The sequence below is a fragment of the Gymnoscopelus braueri genome (assembly GCF_963280865.1).
Source record: "Gymnoscopelus braueri genome assembly, chromosome: 13".
Taxonomy (NCBI): Eukaryota; Metazoa; Chordata; class Actinopteri; order Myctophiformes; family Myctophidae; genus Gymnoscopelus; species Gymnoscopelus braueri.
In genome coordinates this window covers 52,764,951-52,785,104 of record NC_137615.1, presented here as the reverse complement: position 1 = coordinate 52,785,104, position 20,154 = coordinate 52,764,951, and the positions used below count along the sequence as shown (strand labels likewise).

The 20,154-nt window shown below is 36.8% G+C and overlaps 2 protein-coding genes across 3 annotated transcripts in view; one reads left to right on the top strand and one right to left on the bottom strand.

Moving 5' to 3' along the window:
• Positions 1–1,998, bottom strand: part of gna13b (guanine nucleotide binding protein (G protein), alpha 13b) — a 41,556-nt gene extending 39,558 nt beyond the window's left edge. For both annotated transcript variants that reach the window (XR_013934271.1, XM_080446482.1), the window contains exon 1: positions 1,627–1,998. Coding sequence is in view for 1 of the 2 variants with exons in the window: in XM_080446482.1 (XP_080302608.1) it covers positions 1,627–1,930 (304 nt within the window). In the remaining variant the exon portion in view is untranslated. The remainder of the gene's footprint in view (positions 1–1,626) is intronic.
• The window catches only part of rgs9a (regulator of G protein signaling 9a), a 41,099-nt gene continuing 22,790 nt past the window's right edge, over positions 1,846–20,154 (top strand). The window contains exons 1-5 of the mRNA XM_080446511.1: positions 1,846–1,954; positions 5,973–6,061; positions 11,029–11,125; positions 14,180–14,230; positions 20,038–20,144. Coding sequence (XP_080302637.1) covers positions 5,993–6,061; positions 11,029–11,125; positions 14,180–14,230; positions 20,038–20,144 — 324 coding nt within the window. The 5' untranslated portion in view covers positions 1,846–1,954; positions 5,973–5,992. The remainder of the gene's footprint in view (positions 1,955–5,972; positions 6,062–11,028; positions 11,126–14,179; positions 14,231–20,037; positions 20,145–20,154) is intronic.

The window sequence follows — 20,154 nt, the reverse complement described above, 5'->3', positions numbered from 1 at the left end:
GCTGTTCAAAGGGGCTTTCAAGTTGTCCATTTACAATGCGCTCTCTTTGTCATAAATCCATATTTTCCCTCAACGTGAATCCGACACAATGCCAGTTAAAAAAAACAAAAAAACATTTCAACACAATAGGTCACACACGACACTATTAATGAAGTCCATCATCTTGTCAAAGCAAAATAACCGCATAAACCTTACATTCAGTGTCCCCAAGTTCACGTATTTCCCCCTTTACCCCAAATCTCTACGCCAATAATAGCCGACCTACAAGCTCAGAGCTCTTCAGGTAGATCTTCTATCTTCATACAAAATAGAACGTAATACAACATTCAAAACAATGGCAAGAAACGCAACGCACCCACTGGCGTCGCAGAATTCAGCGGGTCACCGGTTTGTGCAAAACAACAACTTGCCTAGCCCAACTTTACTATTAAACCCATGTTTCCCTTCGCACTACGAAGCTGTCGCTCTCCAAATAAGACACACGTCTACGTGCCATGTATCAGACGCGTCGCCAGCTCGTAGAACTGTTCTATTTTTATCCACGAGTGACAAAAGTGACGTTTATTGGGGGCCGAAAGTGATGGGAGTAGTTCAGTTCAGTCAGTACTCCCCCAGTTAGCAATGCATGCGTTGCTACCAACCAGTGTTGCCAGATTTTGTGAGAGAAATAAGGAACCACACGAGCCCAAAAGAAGCAACCATTAATATGAACACTTTAAACCTATATACTGTATGCATTGAAAATAGCAGATCTACAAGCTCACAATCACAACACGTTGTGAGCTTGTAGATCTGCTATTTTCAAGGCATTCTAAAATTCTTGAAATAAAATGTGGAATATTTGGAAGATTTCTGAAACATTCTAACACGAAATCTGGTACGGGGCTCCCTGCCTCAAAACATTCTCAGATTATAGGGATAAATACTTATTAATTTGGGGGTCCACGACATGAAAATATTTGTGAACTACTGGTTTAAATAATGTAAAGATTGTGAAGCAAGCCCAATAAGCAACTACACTTTAGAAACAAGCCCAAATAAACAACTACACTTTAAAAACAAGCCTAAATAAACAACTACACTTTAAAAACAAGACCAATAAACAACTACACTTTAAAAACAAGCCTAAATAAACAACTACACTTTAGAAACAAGCCCAAATAAACAACTACACTTTAGAAACAAGCCCAAATAAACAACTACACTTTGGAAACAAGCCCAAATAAACAACTACACTTTAGAAACAAGACCAAATAAACAACTACACTTTAGAAACAAGACCAAATAAACAACTACACTTTAGAAACAATCCCAAACGACTACACTTTAAAACAAGCCCAAATAAACAATTGCACTTAAGAAACAAGCCCCCCAAAACAGCAACCACCAAATATTTACAAGCAACTTCACAGAAACAAATAAGCCCAGAATAGCCACTTACAGCAAGCGGACATGGCAACCCTGCTACCAACCAACTTTCCCCCCCAGCTCCGAGACTCTCCCAGCGCCGCCGAAGCAACGACCCAACCGCGGGGTCTCCTCCGGGAGTTTAAGGAGGCCCCGCGGAGGAGTTTCAGGGGGTCCAACAACCAGCACCCCACCCTGGGGGGTCCCTGGGTGTCTCACCTTTGATCACGTTACTATAGATCGTGGCTCTGAAGTCCTCCTTGGCCCGCTGGTCGAAGTCCTGGCCGTGGATGATCCGCATCTGCTTGAGGAAGGTGGACTTGCCGCTCTCCCCCGCGCCGAGCAGCAGGATCTTCACCAGCCGCTTCACGTACGTCTTGTCGCGGCTCAGACACTTGTCGATCTCGCGGCTCTTCCGCAGCTGCTCCGCCTCGCCGCGGGTCAGCAGGCAGCTCATGCCGGGGAAGCAGCACGCCGAGAGCAGCGAGCAGCGGCGCGACGGCGACGGCAGGAAGTCCGCCATCTTTGAGGCAACTTCATGGGGTTGGTTTGTACATGGAGCTACTGCTGCCTCTCTCTCTCTCTCTCTCTCTCTCTCTCTCTCTCTCTCTCTCTCGATCGCGCTACACTCATACATACACTGATGTGTGACTGACTCTGACTGTGATGCGATGCTCTGCGCTGTGCTGTGGACCAGTGTTGCCAGGTTGTGTGAGAGATACAAGCAGGTCTATGAAAACAAGCCCAAAAGAAGCGAGGCCACATCATGAGCACTTTAATAATAATAATTATTATTATTATAATAATAATAAAACTTTATTTATACAGCACCTTTCAAAATTGTGTTGCAAAGTGCTTTACACATGCGGCATTGTACCAAAAAAAATATAACAAAAGCCTATGTGCATTTGAAGATAGCTGATCTACAAGCTTGTAGATCTGCTATTTTCAAAGAAAATGTGTGGCATCGTTTTTTAAACGTTTTACAATATATCTTGTATGGGGGTCCCTGGTATAAAATATTTTCAGATGGGGGTCTGCACACAATACATATTAATTTGGGGGGTTCTTCTCCTTGACATATTTTAGAACCACTGGTTTAAAAAACATTCAGGAAACAAGCCCACATAAGCAACTACACTTTAGAAACAAGCAAACAAAAAAAACAAAATATATTTATATTAAAGCGACTTTACAGAAAAACAAGCCCAAAGCCCTTATAATATGCGGACATGGCAACACTGGTGGACGGCCATGGCCGCGCGCTGCGCCCGCCTGCCACGCGGACGAGCACGTCGTCGTGTCATGAATGAAGGGTGCGCGCGCGCTGCGCGCACCCGCGGGTTCAACGATGGGAAGGTAGACTTGATTGATTGATTGATTGATTGATTGATTGATTGATTGATTGATTGATTGATGTAATACTTCATTAACAGTTTGCAAAGACAAGCACAGAGAAGTACAGTTCAATGCAAGATCTGTTAAGAGGATTTTAAACCACGATAGATTAATTGAAAACGCCCGTCCTTTGGTTCTGGTGACTGATATTGTCCTTCTGATGCATGAGAGGCTGTGTTTTTTTCAATAATCTTTTTATTTAATTTTTTTGTATCGTTTTCATTTTCCCCCCAAAATATAAAAAAAATAATTGAAAAATGTATTGGAAAAAACACTGCCCTCTCAGGCCACCCGCTTGGGTGCTCAGGCATTTGAAGGCCAATATCAGCCACCAGAACCAAGGAGGGCAAGGACAGGTGTTTTCAATGTGTTTTTCAGTAAATCTTGTCAAATCAAATGATTAACACATCAAGTAGCCTTGTACAAATCAGCCCATGCAGCATTAAAGTGGTGAACACATTAATACATTATTAATTACGATCCAATAATACGATTGTCAAATGGATTTTGATGCCAATACTTTTGTACTTTTACTCAAGTAAAACTTTGAATAAGACTTTTACTTGTAAGTCTACACTATAGTACTTAAATTTTTTCTTGAAAAAACAAAAACCTGCCTAAGGCTGCGGTCACACCTAGGGCTATCACGATTAAACATTTAAGTTGACGATACATTTTCACTCAAATAATTGCAATTAACGATTCAATTGTGTGTTTGGTGCCGGGGCTGATCTAAAAGCTTACAACTGACGCGTTGTAAGCTTGTAGATCTGCTATTTCTGCTTTTTTAAATATTTGAAAATGAGTGAATATTTTTCAACATGGAAACGATTATGACAAATCGATTATACAAAAATAATTGTGATTATTTCAAATAATTGCGATTAGACGATTATGTAATAATTGTGACAGGCAAGTTTAATTCTACCTATGAGGGCGGATTCTGCCAATGCTTTTCAATGGGATGGAGCGGTTTGTTGCCATTTGCGGATTTCTGCAAAAAATAAATAAACGCTCTGTTCCCCTTGAAAAGCATTGGCAGAATCCTAGCCTCGCGTAGCCAGACTATATCACTGCGTGAATATGAGTCTGGTGCTTCTATGAGTACGTTTTTTTCCCAAGGGGGCGGGATCAAAACAATGGCTCCCGACGCAATTGGTTAGACCTACAACCAACTACCAATTACAGTCTCCCATATTTGAATACTGGGCCCTGATTGGTCACCCCAGACTTCGTGAGCAGGAAATGGATTCACAATGGAGCGGTGCCAGACCCAAATCGCAGAGGGCAATTTTTTTTTGCACTGGCAGATTCGTCTGGTCCCCGGCTAGCAGAATCCGCCCTCTTAACAGAATTAAAGTTCGGTGTGACCAGTGGTGGAAAAAGTACTCAAATGTTTTACTTAAGTAAAAGTACCAATAGTCTGCGATGTAGAAGTATTCTGTTAAAAGTCCGGAATTCTAAATTGACTTGAGTAAAAGTACAAAAGTATTGTTATCAAAATGTACTTAAAGTACCAAAAGTACAAGCTCACAATGTTTCATAATATCATAATTTATATCTGAAAAGTAACTAGTAACTAAAGTATCAAATAATTGTAGTGGAGTAAAAGTACAATATTTGGATCTGAGATGTAGTGGAGTAGAAGTAACAGTATAGACAATTGGTACCTCAAAATTTTACTTAAGTACAGTAAAGTAAATGTACTTAGTTACTTTCCACCACTGCATCTAAAAAGTAAAAGAAGAAAAGGAGATAATTGAAAAGAAACCTCACATGAATAAACGTTTAACTAGAAAAAGTGCTCCTCAGAGCACAGGTCTCCGCCAGGTCAGGTAAGTTATTGTGGCCTCCTGGTGGCGCTATAATAGGCCAATGTGAAAAGGGTGGCATTTCTTCCTCGGCCTAGTGGGAATGTGCGTGCAAATTTTCACGGAAATCGCACGCAGCGTTCATGATTTCAGACATTTTGTTCAAAACGGACCAATCCTGCAAACTTTGGAAGTCAACCTTAGCCAATCAGGATGGAATATGAAATATCGGACAGATGCGTCTTGATCACATGACTATAGAGATACTGTGTACCGATTTGTGTGATGTTTGGATAAAATCTGAAGGATTAATATCCAAAAATGTATTTGACATAAGTCGGCCTCCTGGTGGCGCTGTAAAAAGATGTGAAAAATGCAGTGCAGATGTTTTTCCTTGGCCTCTAGGGAGTAGGCGTGCAAAGTTTCACGCAGATCGGTGCAGTTATAGTTAAAAATGCTAATCGGCCTGTTATAGCGCCACCATGAGGCTGATGTGAAAAGTTTTAAGTGCCATTTCTTCCTCGGCCTAGTGGGAATGTGCGTGTGCAATTTTATGCAAATGGCAAGCTGCGTTCATGATTTGAGGCAGTTTGTTCAAAACGGACCAATCCTGCAAACTTTGGATGGTAACCTTAGCCAATGAGGATGGAATATGGGAAATCGGACAGATCAGGGTTGATCACATGACTATAGAGATACTGTGTACCGATTTGCATGAGGTTTGGTTAAAAAACTGTAGGAATAATGGGAAAAAATGGGTTTTGCACAAATCGGCCTCCTGGTGGCGCTATAATAGGCCCATGTGAAAAATTTGAGGCAGAGGTTCTGAATTGGCATCCAGGGAGTGTGTGTGCACAGTTTCGCAGCGACCGGGCCAACGGTGCCGGAGATTTGGTGGTAACACACAGACAGGACACACGGACGGACGGACACACGGACACACGGACAGACGGACAGGGGCGAAAACATACTCTCTCGCCATGCCTTTCGGCCTGGCGGAGACAATAACAGAACTTCATAATCTTTTTGGTGTTCACCATAATAACCCATAGAGCTATATTTAGTAACAAACAAGCACTGAAGCACACTTTGCTTCCTGATATGAGACAGTCCTTCTCTTCCCCTGTAGGGGGCACTCTTCCCCCTTGACACATTCATACTGTAGGATCAGTGAGGTTAATGCAGCCTGCCTCCACCTGTCATTGGTGGATAAATCCATCCTTACTCAACAGCAGGGAGAGTGGATAAGTCCACCCCACACTGTACCATCTGGCCTGGCTGTTTCTTCTAACAACTACATGTCGTATTTGGTAATTTGTAACCTAGGATTTTGATTTATTTTGTTTCCTTTCTAAGGATCACATCCAGCTGCAGTCATGACAATAAGGACAATTCGCCCTAGCCGGGACCAACATTACCGGTCTCGTATACACTGTCTGAAAAAGGTGAGTGTTTGTCAACTGTGTTTCTAAAGTTGGATTATTCCCAGTGGTGGAAAAAGTACTCAAATGTTTTACTTAAGTAAAAGTATTGATACTGCAATGTAGAAGTACTCTCTTACAAGTAAAAGTCTGGAATAAAAAAATTGCTTGAGTAAAAGTACAAAAGTATTGGTATCAAAATGTACTTAAAGTAACAAAAGTAAAAGTACTAAGATGTTTGAAAATAGCAGATCTACAAGATCTCACAACGTGTCGCGACGTAGATCGGCTATTTTCAAATAGCCTAGGTATAAAATAGGGCTAAAGTGGTTAATGTATGTTTTATAATGTAATAATTTATATCTGCAAAGTAACTAGTAACTAAAGTTGTCAAATAATTGTAGTGGAGTAAAAGTACAATATTTGCCTCTGATATATAGTGGAGTAGAAGTAAAAGTATTGAAAATTGGAAATACTCGAGTAAAAATTCCTCAAAAGTGTACTTAAGTACAGTACTTGAGTTAATGCACTTAGTTACTTTACACCACTGGTTATTCCTGACAGAATATTGCAATGGTGCACTATGATGGTCAAGGGTCAAGTGTTTTTCCAGGTATGCAGCTTAATTCCAATATCATTGAACTGCAACTATCGATAACTTTTTTTAAATATTAATCTTGAGTTTTATAATCGACTAAATGAATTAGTCTGATTTACCCCTTTTTTTAAATTTTTGAAAAGCTTTGAACATTTTGACTATGAATTCATTTTATTATAATAAATTAAATGTAGTTGAACTGTTGCACCACATAATACATATTTTCCCCATTCTCCTCCTGTCTTTTCTTTCCTTGTCCCATCTCCTCTAGACGTTTTGACTTGACAGCTCACTAGTTTAATGAATGACCATTGTAGAATGTGACAATCATATAAAATGTGTTTGTTTTCAGTGACCATTATAGAATGTGTTCGTTTTTTAATGAACATGGAATGTGGTTGCTGCTATAAGGACAAAAGCTTGTTACAGATGATCTCTAATTCCTCAGGCTGACCTTAAAAGCCAATTAGCGTCACTTCACTGCCGCTGCGACCCTGCTGCGACCCTATAGTTTGCAACGCAATGACACCCAGTGTGTTGTCGTCCGTAGCCTATCCACAAGATCAGACAGATCAGTTGTGAGATTATAGATCTGTTATTTTCACCGCGCACGCTACCTTGTCGTACGATGAAGTATAAATTAAGTATTAGAAACAGTGGTGTAAAGTAACTAAGTACATTTACTCAAGTACTGTACTTAAGTAGAATTTGGAGGCACTTTTTTGGAGGCAACTTTTTTGGAGTATTTCCAATTTTCTATACTTTTACTTCTACTCCACTACATCTCGGATGCAAATATTGTACTTTTACTTCACTACAATTATTTGAAAACTTTAGTTACTAGTTACTTTGCAGATACAAATTATTATATTATAAAACACACATTAACCACTTTGGACCTATTTTATACCTAGGCTATTTGAAAATAGCAGATCTACAAGCTCACAACACGTCGCATCGCGTTGTGAGCTTGTAGATCTTCTATTTTCAAGCATTTTAGTACTTTAACTTTTGGTACTTTAAGTACATTTTGATACCAATACTTTTGTACTTTTACTGAAGTAAACTTTGAATTCCGAACTTTTACTTGTAACAGAGTACTTTTACTTAAGTAAAACATTTGAGTACTTTTTCCACCACTTAGTTAGACACAAACAACGTAGGCTATTTTCAGTCGAAAAGGTGTAGACGCACATTCAGCACCTTTGAACAAGACACTGTGTTTCTAACTGCTCAATGCAAGTAGTTCTGAATAGTTCTGTCTTTAATGTAATTTCTGACAAAAAACAAATTGTATTAAAAGCACATGCTCACCAGTAGAGGTAGGTGCTTGATTGGGACCACACACTCCAGGTGTGTTCCCGTTTCTGTGAGACGTAGGTGGCTTCCTTTAGGACACCGGAAGCATAAAGGGATAGTTCACCCAAAAAACTACTTTTTTTTCCTATCGATTAGTCACTCCATGGAGACTTGAATTCATGAATATGTTTTAGTTTGTCGCATTCCTAAGCCGATAATTTGATGACCAGCGGACCGGTAGGCAGCGGTTCCGGTAGGAGGCACAAAGAAGAATCTTGTGTCTCCTACCGGAACCGCTGCCGGTCATCAAATTATTGGCTTAGGAATGTGACAAAAAATATATATATCCATGGGGTGACTAATCGTTAGAAAAAAAGTCATTTTGGGGTGAATTATCCCTTTAATTCCAATGGCATATTGAACGTGAACACAGCTTCTGAACCATTCTTTAGCCTCATGGTCATGAACAAAATATTGGACCCAATCATCCCAACTCTGATACTAAAACTTTTTTCAGAGAGACAAATCAGGAGATCTACTTTTGTTATCAACCTTTCTCTGTCCCACCAACACACTCTCGTGAGATCTAGCACCAGTAAACACAGGACGACCGCAATACCTGTCGTCAGACTGCGCCCACTTTAGGAGACATTTGTGTACCATTTTGCGCCTATAGAGGCGAAGCTACCGTCGGTAAATCGTCCTAAATTAAGCATCTTTGGATAAAACAACATAAGACAAGGCAACCTGGAGGTGTAGATATAATGGCAGCTCTAGCACCCTCTGTTGGACAAATATGTGGACTGATCAGTATCCCTTTTTAATTTCAAGGAACCCCAGTTTGATATGCATAGGCCACAGAGGTGTAAAGTAACTGAGTACATGTACTCAAGTACTATACTTAAGTACAGTGTTGAGGTACTTTTACTTTACTGGAGTATTTCCAATTGTCTATACTTTTACTTCTACTTCACTACATCTCACAGGCAAATATTGTACTTTTACTCCACTACAATTATTTGAAAACTTTAGTTACTAGTTACTTTGCAGATATAAATTATTACATTATAAAACAAACCCTATTTTACACCTAGGCTATTTTCAAACATTTAAGTACTTTTACTTTTGGTAATTTAGGTGGATAGCATTTGGATAGCAATAGTTGTGTACTTTTACTCAAGTAAATTTTGAATTCCGGACTTTTACTTGTAACAGAGTACTTTGAGTACTTTTTCCACTACTGATAGGCCACTTCAATTTGAAACACTTTTTCTTTTCTTTTTTATCTCTGGGACTCCAATCTACGCCGTAAAATCCACAGTGTTAATGTAACTCTGGGAGTGCGCAAATGGAACCAAATGGACCCAAATGGACCATTTGGTTCCATTTGTACACTCTTTTTGTACACTCTACAGAGTTACAGACGCCCAAGGGCCTATTTTGGGTCCCCTGTGGTTCCCGGACCCGATGTTGAAAGTTGTATATACCACTCATTTTATACTAAATAGTATACATAACTGAGCATAACTATACACAAACAAACAAACTAACATTACGGTAGTTTGGTATTGTTTTGCAGCTCAACTGATCCAATGTATGTTCATGCATGCATTCACATTTCATACATCCTCAATATAGTGATAACCTTTTGCAAGAAAATACACGCAACAACTTATCTCTGCTGTCCGACAGAAACCAGCTAACTCCAAAATGTTCATTTTTCAGGAAATGAAAAGAAGTGGAGTTAGGAGGTTTTGTTCATCATTGATAAAAACAGCTGAATGGACCTCCAAGCTCACAATGAGGTTGGAGGTCAAAAAGGGGTGGAGCCTGGAGTCAGCAAAACCAGCTAACTCCGATGGAGTTAGCTGGTTTTGTCAGAAGCGCTTTTTAATGCATTTCATTTTTTCAATATTTTTTTTACCAACACACAGACGTAAAGGGTGTTCAATGGCCCTGATATATGGAATAAAATGCGAAAGCGTCAAAATGGTTTCTGCCGGACAGCAACTTTAAGTTGTACATTCATTCAATGTCATCACTATACATGAATCTTCACAGATGGCAGAAGCACACAACCACAATGTAGTATTTGTAGTTCATACATTTCCACGACTTAGCTTCTAATGGCCGAGCCGCATGGAATAGCGTCCGGTGTCTGGCCGACCACCTGCCCAAAACTCCAAAATGTCTCGTTTACGCTGCCATTATAGGCCAAGGAAGAACATCTCAGAATATTTATCATAAATTGTAAATTATGTTTTTGTGTGAACATTTTCTTTTCCATCCATCCATCCATCTTCAACCGCTTATCCGTAAGCGGGTAAACAGTCCCAGCAGAGAGCTCCAGACTTCCCTTTCCCGAGCAACCTTATTATTCATAATCTCAGATCAATTGTCCTGTCGTCAGTGGTGGAAAGTAACTAAGTACGTGTACTCAAGTACTGTACTTAAGTAATTTTTTTAGGTATTTGTACTTGAGTATTTCCAATTTCCAATACTTTTACCTCTACTCCACTACATCTCAGAGGCAAATATTGTACTTTTACTCCACTCCAGTTATTTGAAAACTTTAGTTACTAGTTACTTTGTAGATTTTGATTATTATTGCAAAACATAGATTACCCACTTCAGCCCTATATACATTTCAGCCATTTGAAAATAACAGATCTATTCGCGACGCATTGTGAGCTTGTAGATCGGCTATTTTCAAAAGATTTTTATCCAATTTATACATTTGAAACTTGTCAAATGGGACATTCTGCATAATGAGTACTTTCTACTTTTGGTACTTTAAGTACATTTTTATACCAATACTTTTGTACTTTTACTCAAGTAAATTTTGAATTCCGGACCTTTACTTGTAACAAAGTAGTTCTACATTGCAGTATTGATACTTTTACGTAAGTAAAAAAGTAGAGTACTTTTTTCTACCACTGCCGTCGTCCCTCCATAGTTGGGCAAGAATGACATGATTAATATGACATAAGAGATTTACAGGGATTTAGAGCGAAAAACAGAAAAGACACATGTATAAAGCCCTGAGGGACTCCGGTCAGCCATACACTTATAATGTTGTTGTCCTTGTGTGCAGCTGGAGATCTTTGTGGTGGAGATGCAGGACCAGAAGAGTGGAGTGAAGGGATCTGAGCAGAAACTCAATGTCACCACCATCCCACATGTTATTACTGGTGACTGACCACACACACACACGCACACGCACACGCACACGCACACGCACACGCACACGCACACGCACACGCACACGCACACGCACACGCACACGCAACCAGTGGTGTGTTCTACCGTGGTACGCTGTATACGCAGTGTGGCCTGCAGATTTTTTTCATCGTATACATCCAAAAACAGTTCGAAACGGCGTATCTGATACGTTGATACGTATCTGATACGATGCACCCAGGAGTGGCTGGGCTGGGGGGCGCAGCAATACAAACAACAAGAATTTGGTCCGTCTGACTAGTCTGACTCTGAGTTGAAGGCTTATGTGTATTGTTCTTGAGGTGTTAATTAATGGCTACTGGCGAAGGAATTCACACATTTCAACGACCTGCCATTCACTTCATTGAACGTGGGTCAGTGAATTGAGTACTTCCTTAGTATTCAAATTGTGCGTCATAGCACAGCAACATCTTTAATCTTCAATACAGTTTGTGTCTTCAATGCCAAGTTAATACTATTCTGTAATAGATACAGGAATGCTATTATATCACTGCTATTATATCTGATAAGCCTAACCAGCATTTATTTATAACAATCCTTGCACTATTCTATGGTAATAACTTTGCATTGAAAATGCATCTAAGGCTAAAAGCAGCTCCAAAGTGGTTGAGTTACATTGGAAACAGTAGAAAATCAGTACAAAGCATAATGTAAGTGTACTCAGTGTTACTGTGAAACTGGGCCTGAGTGGGCCTGGCCGAGTTTGTGCGGGGCCGAAACGCGTGCGGAGCGCGCGCATTTATTTGAACATAAATTAATTATACGAGTGTGCGTGCCGTGCGTGTGGGAGGAACTAGGGGTGGAATAGTTATAGTATACCCTCCAAAAAAATCTAGAACACACCACTGCACGCAACCATGCACGCACTCACACGCACATGCACATGCACAAGCACATGCACAAGCACAAGCACATGCACACAAACGCATGCACGCACGCACATGCACGCACGCACACACACACACATGCAGGCACACGCACACAAACACACACACGCACATGTCATGCACACGTGCACGCAACCACGCAACCACACACGCACATGGCATGCACACGCGCACAAACACACACACGCACATGTCATGCACACGTGCACGCAACCACGCAACCACACACGCACATGGCATGCACACGCGCACGCGCACACGCACGCACGCACGCACGCACGCACGCACGCACGCACGCACACTGTGATCTATTTAACTGCATTTGAAAAAGCTTAAACGTATATGTATTAAATCAGTGATTCTCAAATATTGGCTGCGAACCCCCATAGATTTGTTTTCAGAATTATGCCAAATTATTTCACATTTTGTTTGAAAATAGCAGATCTGCAAGTTCATAACGTTATGAGCTTGTGAATTGGCTATTTTCGAATAGCCGGAATATAAAATAAGAGTGGTTTAACTGATTGTTTTGCCGTATTAACACATTTTGCTGGGGACCCCCTGGAACTCTCTCAAGGACCCCTGGGGGTAAATTAACAAATTCCCCCATTAACCACAAGTTGAAGATGTCAGACCAGTGGCATATTTCTTAAAAGTGTCATTTATCAAACTGAAGGTTCAAAGAAAGAAAGAAAGAAAGAAAGAAAGAAAGCACAGGCTACTAGGTAAGCTGCTAACATGGTCTATATAAGGCCGTCCACAATCGGATGAGATGTAGCTTGTGCTTGTGCTAAAGTGGCTGTTTAATCTGCTCTAAGACAACCAGGCCAAAGATCACAGCTCTCCACGTGACATTACAGCCTCATGTATACTCTGTGGTACGACAGTGTTGCTCGCCGTTCATTGTTCTAGCGCAGTGGTTCTCAACCTTTTCAGGCCGCGACCCCCCAAAATAATCATATTTGAACTGGGGACCCCCCATTTTGTTTGACTCCGTTCCACAGATACATATTGTGAAAATAGCAGATCTACAAGCTTGTGTTGCGAGGCGTTGTGAGCTTGTAGATCTGCTATCTTTTTCACTCTTTCTTATATTATTTGAGAATTTGGCTAATGTTTTATAACTGGTTTATTGATTACTTTTGTTGTTGCTTTTTTTAGGTATTAAAAATGTCTTAAAAGTCCTTAAATCATGTGGGGTCCTGGGGGTCCCGAGTCCCGACCCACAGGACCCACAGCATACCAATGTAGCCACGTGGACCACCTCCCCATAAGGGTCCATTTGGTTCCATTTCTACACTCTCTGGAGTAACATCTTCACCGGGCTTTCTATGACTGAGATGTCATATTAATAATACAGTACTAATAATGCTAACACTGAAAAAAGGTGATTGTTTGTGGAAATGTAGTGCAGAAATTAATAGACGCTCGATTTAACTGAGATAATGTCATTATTTCCTGTTAACCCTTTAAGACCGGGAACGCATCTGTGTGTCATTTTATAGATTTCTTTGGCTATAAAAAAATAGCAGATCTACAAGCTCATAGCGCGGCACCGAGTGCCGCGCTATGAGCTTGTAGATCTGCTATTTTTTTTAAATAGTGAAAATGTGTGCAAATCTTTGAATATATATATTTTTAAAGCGAACATTTGTAACTCAAATCTTTGCTTCTGGGGGATTCTACAAATGTCTTCTAAATCATTTTTTGGGGAAAAAAACTTCTGTTGCTAATACCTATATCAGTGATTCTCAAACTTGTTTCATGTCAAGGACCCCCAAAATGAATTATTATGAATTTGTCCGTGGACCCCCCCTTCTCAAATATTTAGTTCCAGGGACCCCCAGAAGCAAAGACTTGAGTTAAAAATGTATATATAGATTCAAAGATCTGCAAGAATTTTCCAAGATTTAAAAAAAAATATGGCAGATCTACAAGCTGGTAGCGCGGCACCGAGTGCCGTGCTACCAGCTTGTAGATCTGCTATTTTTTAATAGCCAAATAAATCTTAAAATGACACAGATGCGTTCCCGGTCTTAATGGGTTCATCTCAAGATGGTACATACATACATACAGTACTCCGTGTATAACGGAAAACATTCACCTGTTACCTTACAGGCAAGGACGTCATCGCATGGATCGTCAGCAAGATGAAGGTCACACAAGAGGGTAAGAGGATGTATCCAGATGTTTTGTTGAACCACTTAAATCAGGGGTGGGCAACTTTGATGATGGAGAGGGTCTCTATATTTCCACACTCACTCCAGAGGGCCACATTGCATATACTGTCGGGCCATTCTACTGTATGTCACAAAAAAGTAGCAAAAATAGCAGATCTACAAGCTCAAAACGCGTCGCAGTGCGACACGTTTTGAGCTTGTAGATCTGCTATTTTTGCTCTTGTTGAAATGGAATTCAGATTTTCTTTTTGCTCTTTTTTAATTGGAATCCTGAAAAATTACATTTTTATTTAATTTAAAATGCATTTAGTTATACTTATATGAACTTTATGAACTTAAATACAAATGCATTGGATATAAAAAAAAGACAATAGAATTGTAATACTAGTCAATAAGCTACTAATATAGACTGAAGTAATTAAAGCGGGTCATGTTTGCAATTGTAACAGCTGAAATCAATAATATATCAGTATTTCGATATGAACCTGCGGGCCGCATTAAGTGAACGTGGGGGCCGCATGTGGCCCCCGGGCCGCCAGTTGCCCATGTATGACTTAAATCAAAACAAGGAGGGTCGTGCTCAGAATTAAATCAATTTTGTGGAGTGTGACCCTCCTTGTTTTGATTTAATGAATAGTTTATTTGGACAAAGCACCAGAGTGATATAGAGATATGTTTGTTTAAACACTTAACCACAAACAATTCTAAATATTAAAAAAAAAACATTGACCCCATAATGACATGCTCAAAATAGAGAGAACAGGTCTAGTCAGACCTGGAACCCCATTACTTAACTATACCTTTCAGGATGGGAACCCCCTTTGGGGTTCTTGTTGCTATATATGCAGTATATAGCTTTTTTTTTTTTTTTTTTTTTTTTAAATAAATATTTGAAGTTTTCAGAAAACTTTCAAAAAGGTCAGGATTTAGAAGGTGTTTTTAAAATCGGCCTCAGGTCTTAAGGGTTAAACGCCTATATTCTTAGTTTACCAGAGTCCCCCAGGAGTCTATACTCTTCTCTGTTTACCAATTATCAGTTTGTACTTTCTTTTGTTATATGGACAGGTATATTGTTACTGTTACAAGTAAAAGTCTGGTAATCAAAAAATACTAGAGTAAAAGTACAAAAGTATTGGCATTAAAATATACTTAAAGTACCAAAAGTAAAAGTACTCATTGTGTAGAATGTCCCATTTCACAAGTTCAAAATGTATACCAATCTTTTGAAAATAGCAGATCTACAAGCTCACAATCCGTCTCATCGCGACACATTGTGAGCTTGTAGATCTGCTATTTTCAAATGGCGGAAATATACCCAAGTGAAAAAAAAATATACTAAATATATTTTTCAGAAGTATACTTAATATACTATTTTTGTACTTTTTATAAATTACATTTAAATTGTCTTATTTTGGAAAGACTTAAGTAGTACTTAGTATATTAAAAGTTGAACTAAATATATGCTAAAACATATCTTTAATATACTTTTATGTACTTTCCCCCCCCAAAAAAATACAATTTAATTACAAATGTACTTATCTGAAGTACAATTGCTGAAGTATACTTTCATTACATTTATAGTGCATTACAAATACATATCAAGTACTAAATAAATATATATAGAGTATATAGCAATTATACTTAAAATATACAATCAATGTATTACAAATGTACTTGGAGTATAAAATAAATGAATGTGAAGTATACTTTTAATAGTTTCAAGTATACTATCAATTTAATAATAAAGTATTTAAACTACAATCCAAATGTGCTAAAATATACTTTCAATGTAATAATAATGTATTTAAACTACAACTCAATTTAACTAAATGTACAGTTAGTTAATTTAGAATATACTATTATTACATTGAAAGTATATTTTAAGCATAATTGCTATGTACTCTATATTTATTTATTTAGTACTTGATATGTATTGGTAATACACTATAAATTGAATGATAGTACACTTTAATGACATCAGCAAAACTGTACTTCAGATACTATAAGTATATTTGTAATTAAATTGTATTTTTTTGGGAGGGGAAAGTACATAAAAGTATATTACAGATATGTTTCAGAATATCTTTAGTTCAACTTTTAATATACTAAGTACAACTTAAGTCTTTCCAAAATAACACAATTTAAATTTGGGATAATAATGCATTTAAACTACAACTCAAATTAACTAAAAGTACACAGTTAGTGAATGTAAAATATACTATTATTACGTCGAAAGTATATTTTAGCACATTATTGTCATAGTTTAACTACATTATTATTACATTAATAATGTACTTGAAACTTTTAAAATTATACTTAAAATTCATTGTTTTAACACTCCAAGTACATTTGTAATAAATTGATAGTATACTTGAAACTATTAAAAATTATACTTAAAATTCATTGTTTTAACACTCCAAATATATTTGTAATAAATTGATAGTATACTTGAAACTATTAAAAGCATACTTCAAATGAATTTATTGTATACTCCAATTATATTTGTAATACATTGATAGTATACTTGAAACTTTTAAAAATATACTTCAAATTCATTGTTTTAACACTCCAAGTATATTTGTAATAAATTGATAGTATACTTGCAACTATTAAAAGCATACTTCAAATGCATGTATTTAATACTCCAATTATATGTGTAATACATTGATAGTATACTTGAAACTATTAAAATTATACTTCAAATTCATTGTTTTAACACTCCAAGTATATTTGAAATAAATTGATAGTATACTTAAAACTATTAAAAACATACTTCAAATTCATTTATTTTATACTCCAAATATTTTTGTAATACATTGATAGTATATTTTAAACATAATTTCTATATACTCAGTATATAGTTATTTAGTAATCGATATGTATTGGTATTGCACTATAAATGTAATGATAGTATACTTTAATGATCATCAGCAAAAGTGTACTTGAGATACTGTAAGTATATTTGTAATTAAATTGTATTTTTTGGGGGGCAAAAGTACATAAAAGTATATTAATGATATGTTTTAGCATATCTTTAGTGCAACTTTTAGTATATTAAGTACAACTTAAATGTTTCCAAACAACATCATTTAAATTGAATTTTATAAAAAGTACAAATGAGTATATTCAATATACTTCTGAGAAATGAAATTTAATATGTTTTCAAAATTAACCTACACGAATGGAAGAGCAATGTAACGTGGAGGCTTGTGGTTTAGTTGTCTGTAAGAGCCATGACAATTTTCGGTTGGTGCAACCATCAACAACACACTCACGTTATATGCAAGGATGGGAAAAGGGGAGAGAGACTGACTAAACAAACAGACATTTACACTCATGGTTTTACTAACAAATTACATAAAATACCATAAATCACCAAATAGCACCACAACAAAACACTAAAATCAATGACCCATAGCATAACCCCACTACGCATTCCCATATTCAAATAATAACACAAATAGGAACAATAACACACATTTCCCAGCTTGCACTGGGGCGCATGCTGGGAAATGGACTTCCTCTAGCCACCATAAATGTAATGATAGTATACTTTAATGACATCAGCAAAAGTGTACTTCAGATACTGTAAGTATTGTAATTAAAGTATATATATATGTATATTTGATTAAATTAAAATGTGCTTTTCAAAAGTGTATTCATATAATGTTTAATTTTTGTTTAACTTAACAATTTAATGTTAAATATATTTTAAATTATTATAGTATATGTGCTTTTACAGTATATTTATAGTAGATTATCCTCAATATGCATTTATTTTAAGATATACTATAATATGCTTAATAAAAGTATACTTTTCACAAAAACTATTTAAAATATGTTCAAGTATATATTTTTGTAAGTATGTTAAAGTCTATTTTATTGAAGTTTCACTTAAGTACTACTTCCTAAAAGTACACTTTTCTTTAGTGCATTTATAGTATAAGGCTGAAAGAATATACCGAAAAAGCATTATACTTAAAGTTTGCTTTAGTATACTTTTTAAGTATACTATTTTGAATATGTTCCTGGATGCTATTAGTAATATACTTCTTAATATAATACTTGTAATATACTTGTTTTAAAGTGCATTCAATATATATTTCTACAAAGCACATTAAATACTAACATAAATTAATTTGTAATTTAGCACATTTCTTTTTAAGTTTACTAATGTGCTTTGTAGAAATATATATTAAATGCACTTTAAAACAAGTATATTACAAGTATAATGTTAAGAAGTATATTACTAATAGCATCCAGGAGTAATGTACTTCTTAATATTATACTTGTAATATACTTGTTTTAAAGTGCATTCAATATATATTTCTACAAAGCACATTAAATACTAACATAAATTTATTTGTAATTTAGCACATTTCTTTTTAAGTTTACTAATGTGCTTTGTAGAAATATATATTAAATGCACTTTAAAACAAGTATATTACAAGTATAATGTTAAGAAGTATATTACTAATAGCATCCAGGAGTAATGTACTTCTTAAAATTATACTTGTAATATACTTGTTTTAAAGTGCATTCAAAATGTATTAGCACATTAGTGAACTTTTTTTTTTAAATGCTAAATTACAAATTAATTTATGTTAGTATTTAATGTGCTTTGTATAAATATATATTGAATGCACTTTAAAACAAGTATATTACAAGTATAATGTTAAGAAGTATATTACTAATAGCATCCGAGAACATATTCATAAATAGAATACTTATAAAGTATACTAAAGCAAACATTAAGTATAATGCTTTTTCAGTATATTTGTCCAGCCTTATACTATAAATGCACTGATGAAAAGCGCACTTTTACGAAGTAGTACTTGAGTGAAAGTTCAATACAATAGGCATTAACATACTTACAAAAATATATACTTGAACATATTTTAAATAGTTTTTGTGAAAAGTATACTTTTAATAAGCATATTATAGTATATCTTAAAATAAGTGCATATTGAGGATAATTAGCTATGAATATACTTTAAAAGCACTTAAAATATAATAATTACAAATATATTTAACATTAAATGTACTTAAGTTAAACTAAAATTAAACAGTATATGAATAGACTTTTGAAAAGTACATTTTTATTTAATTAAATATATTTTTTTTGTTTAGTACACTTTTCACAAATGTCCAAAATTACAAATTAATTCATGTTAACGTTTAATGTGCATTGTAGAAATATATTTTTGAATGCACTCTGATTATATTTGCTAAATATATTTTTGCAAAAATGCATTGTTAGTATGCTTTGACAAAAGTTCAAATTGACAATTAACATACTTATTGTGCTAAAAGTATACTTTAGCACAAAAAAAAATACATTTTTTTTTCACTTGGGTATATACGGCTGTATACGTACATTAAGTAACTAAAGCTGTCAAATAATTGTAGTGGAGTAAAAATATATTTGCCTCTGAGATGTAGTGGAGTAGAAGTAAAAGTATTGAAAATTGAAAAATTACTCCAGTAAAATTCCTCTCCCCTCCCCTCCCCTCCTCTCCTCTCCTCTCCTCTCCTCTCCTCTCCTCTCCTCTCCTCTCCTCTCCTCTCCTCTCCTCTCCTCTCCCCTCCCCTCCTCTCCTCTCCTCTCCTCTCCTCTCCTCTCCTCTCCTCTCCTCTCCTCTCCTCTCCTCTCCTCTCCTCTCCTCTCCTCTCCTCTCCTCTCCTCTCCTCTCCCCTCCCCTCCTCTCCTCTCCTCTCCTCTCCTCTCCTCTCCTCTCCTCTCCTCTCCTCTTCTCTCCTCTCCTCTCCTCTCCTCTCCTCTGTGTGTCCATACAGAGGCGCAGGTGTTTGCCACCATGCTGGTGTCATATGGATACATCTATCCTCTTCAAAACCACAAGAAGCTGTTGATGTGCAATGACGGCACTCTGTACCGCTTCCAGGTAAAACACT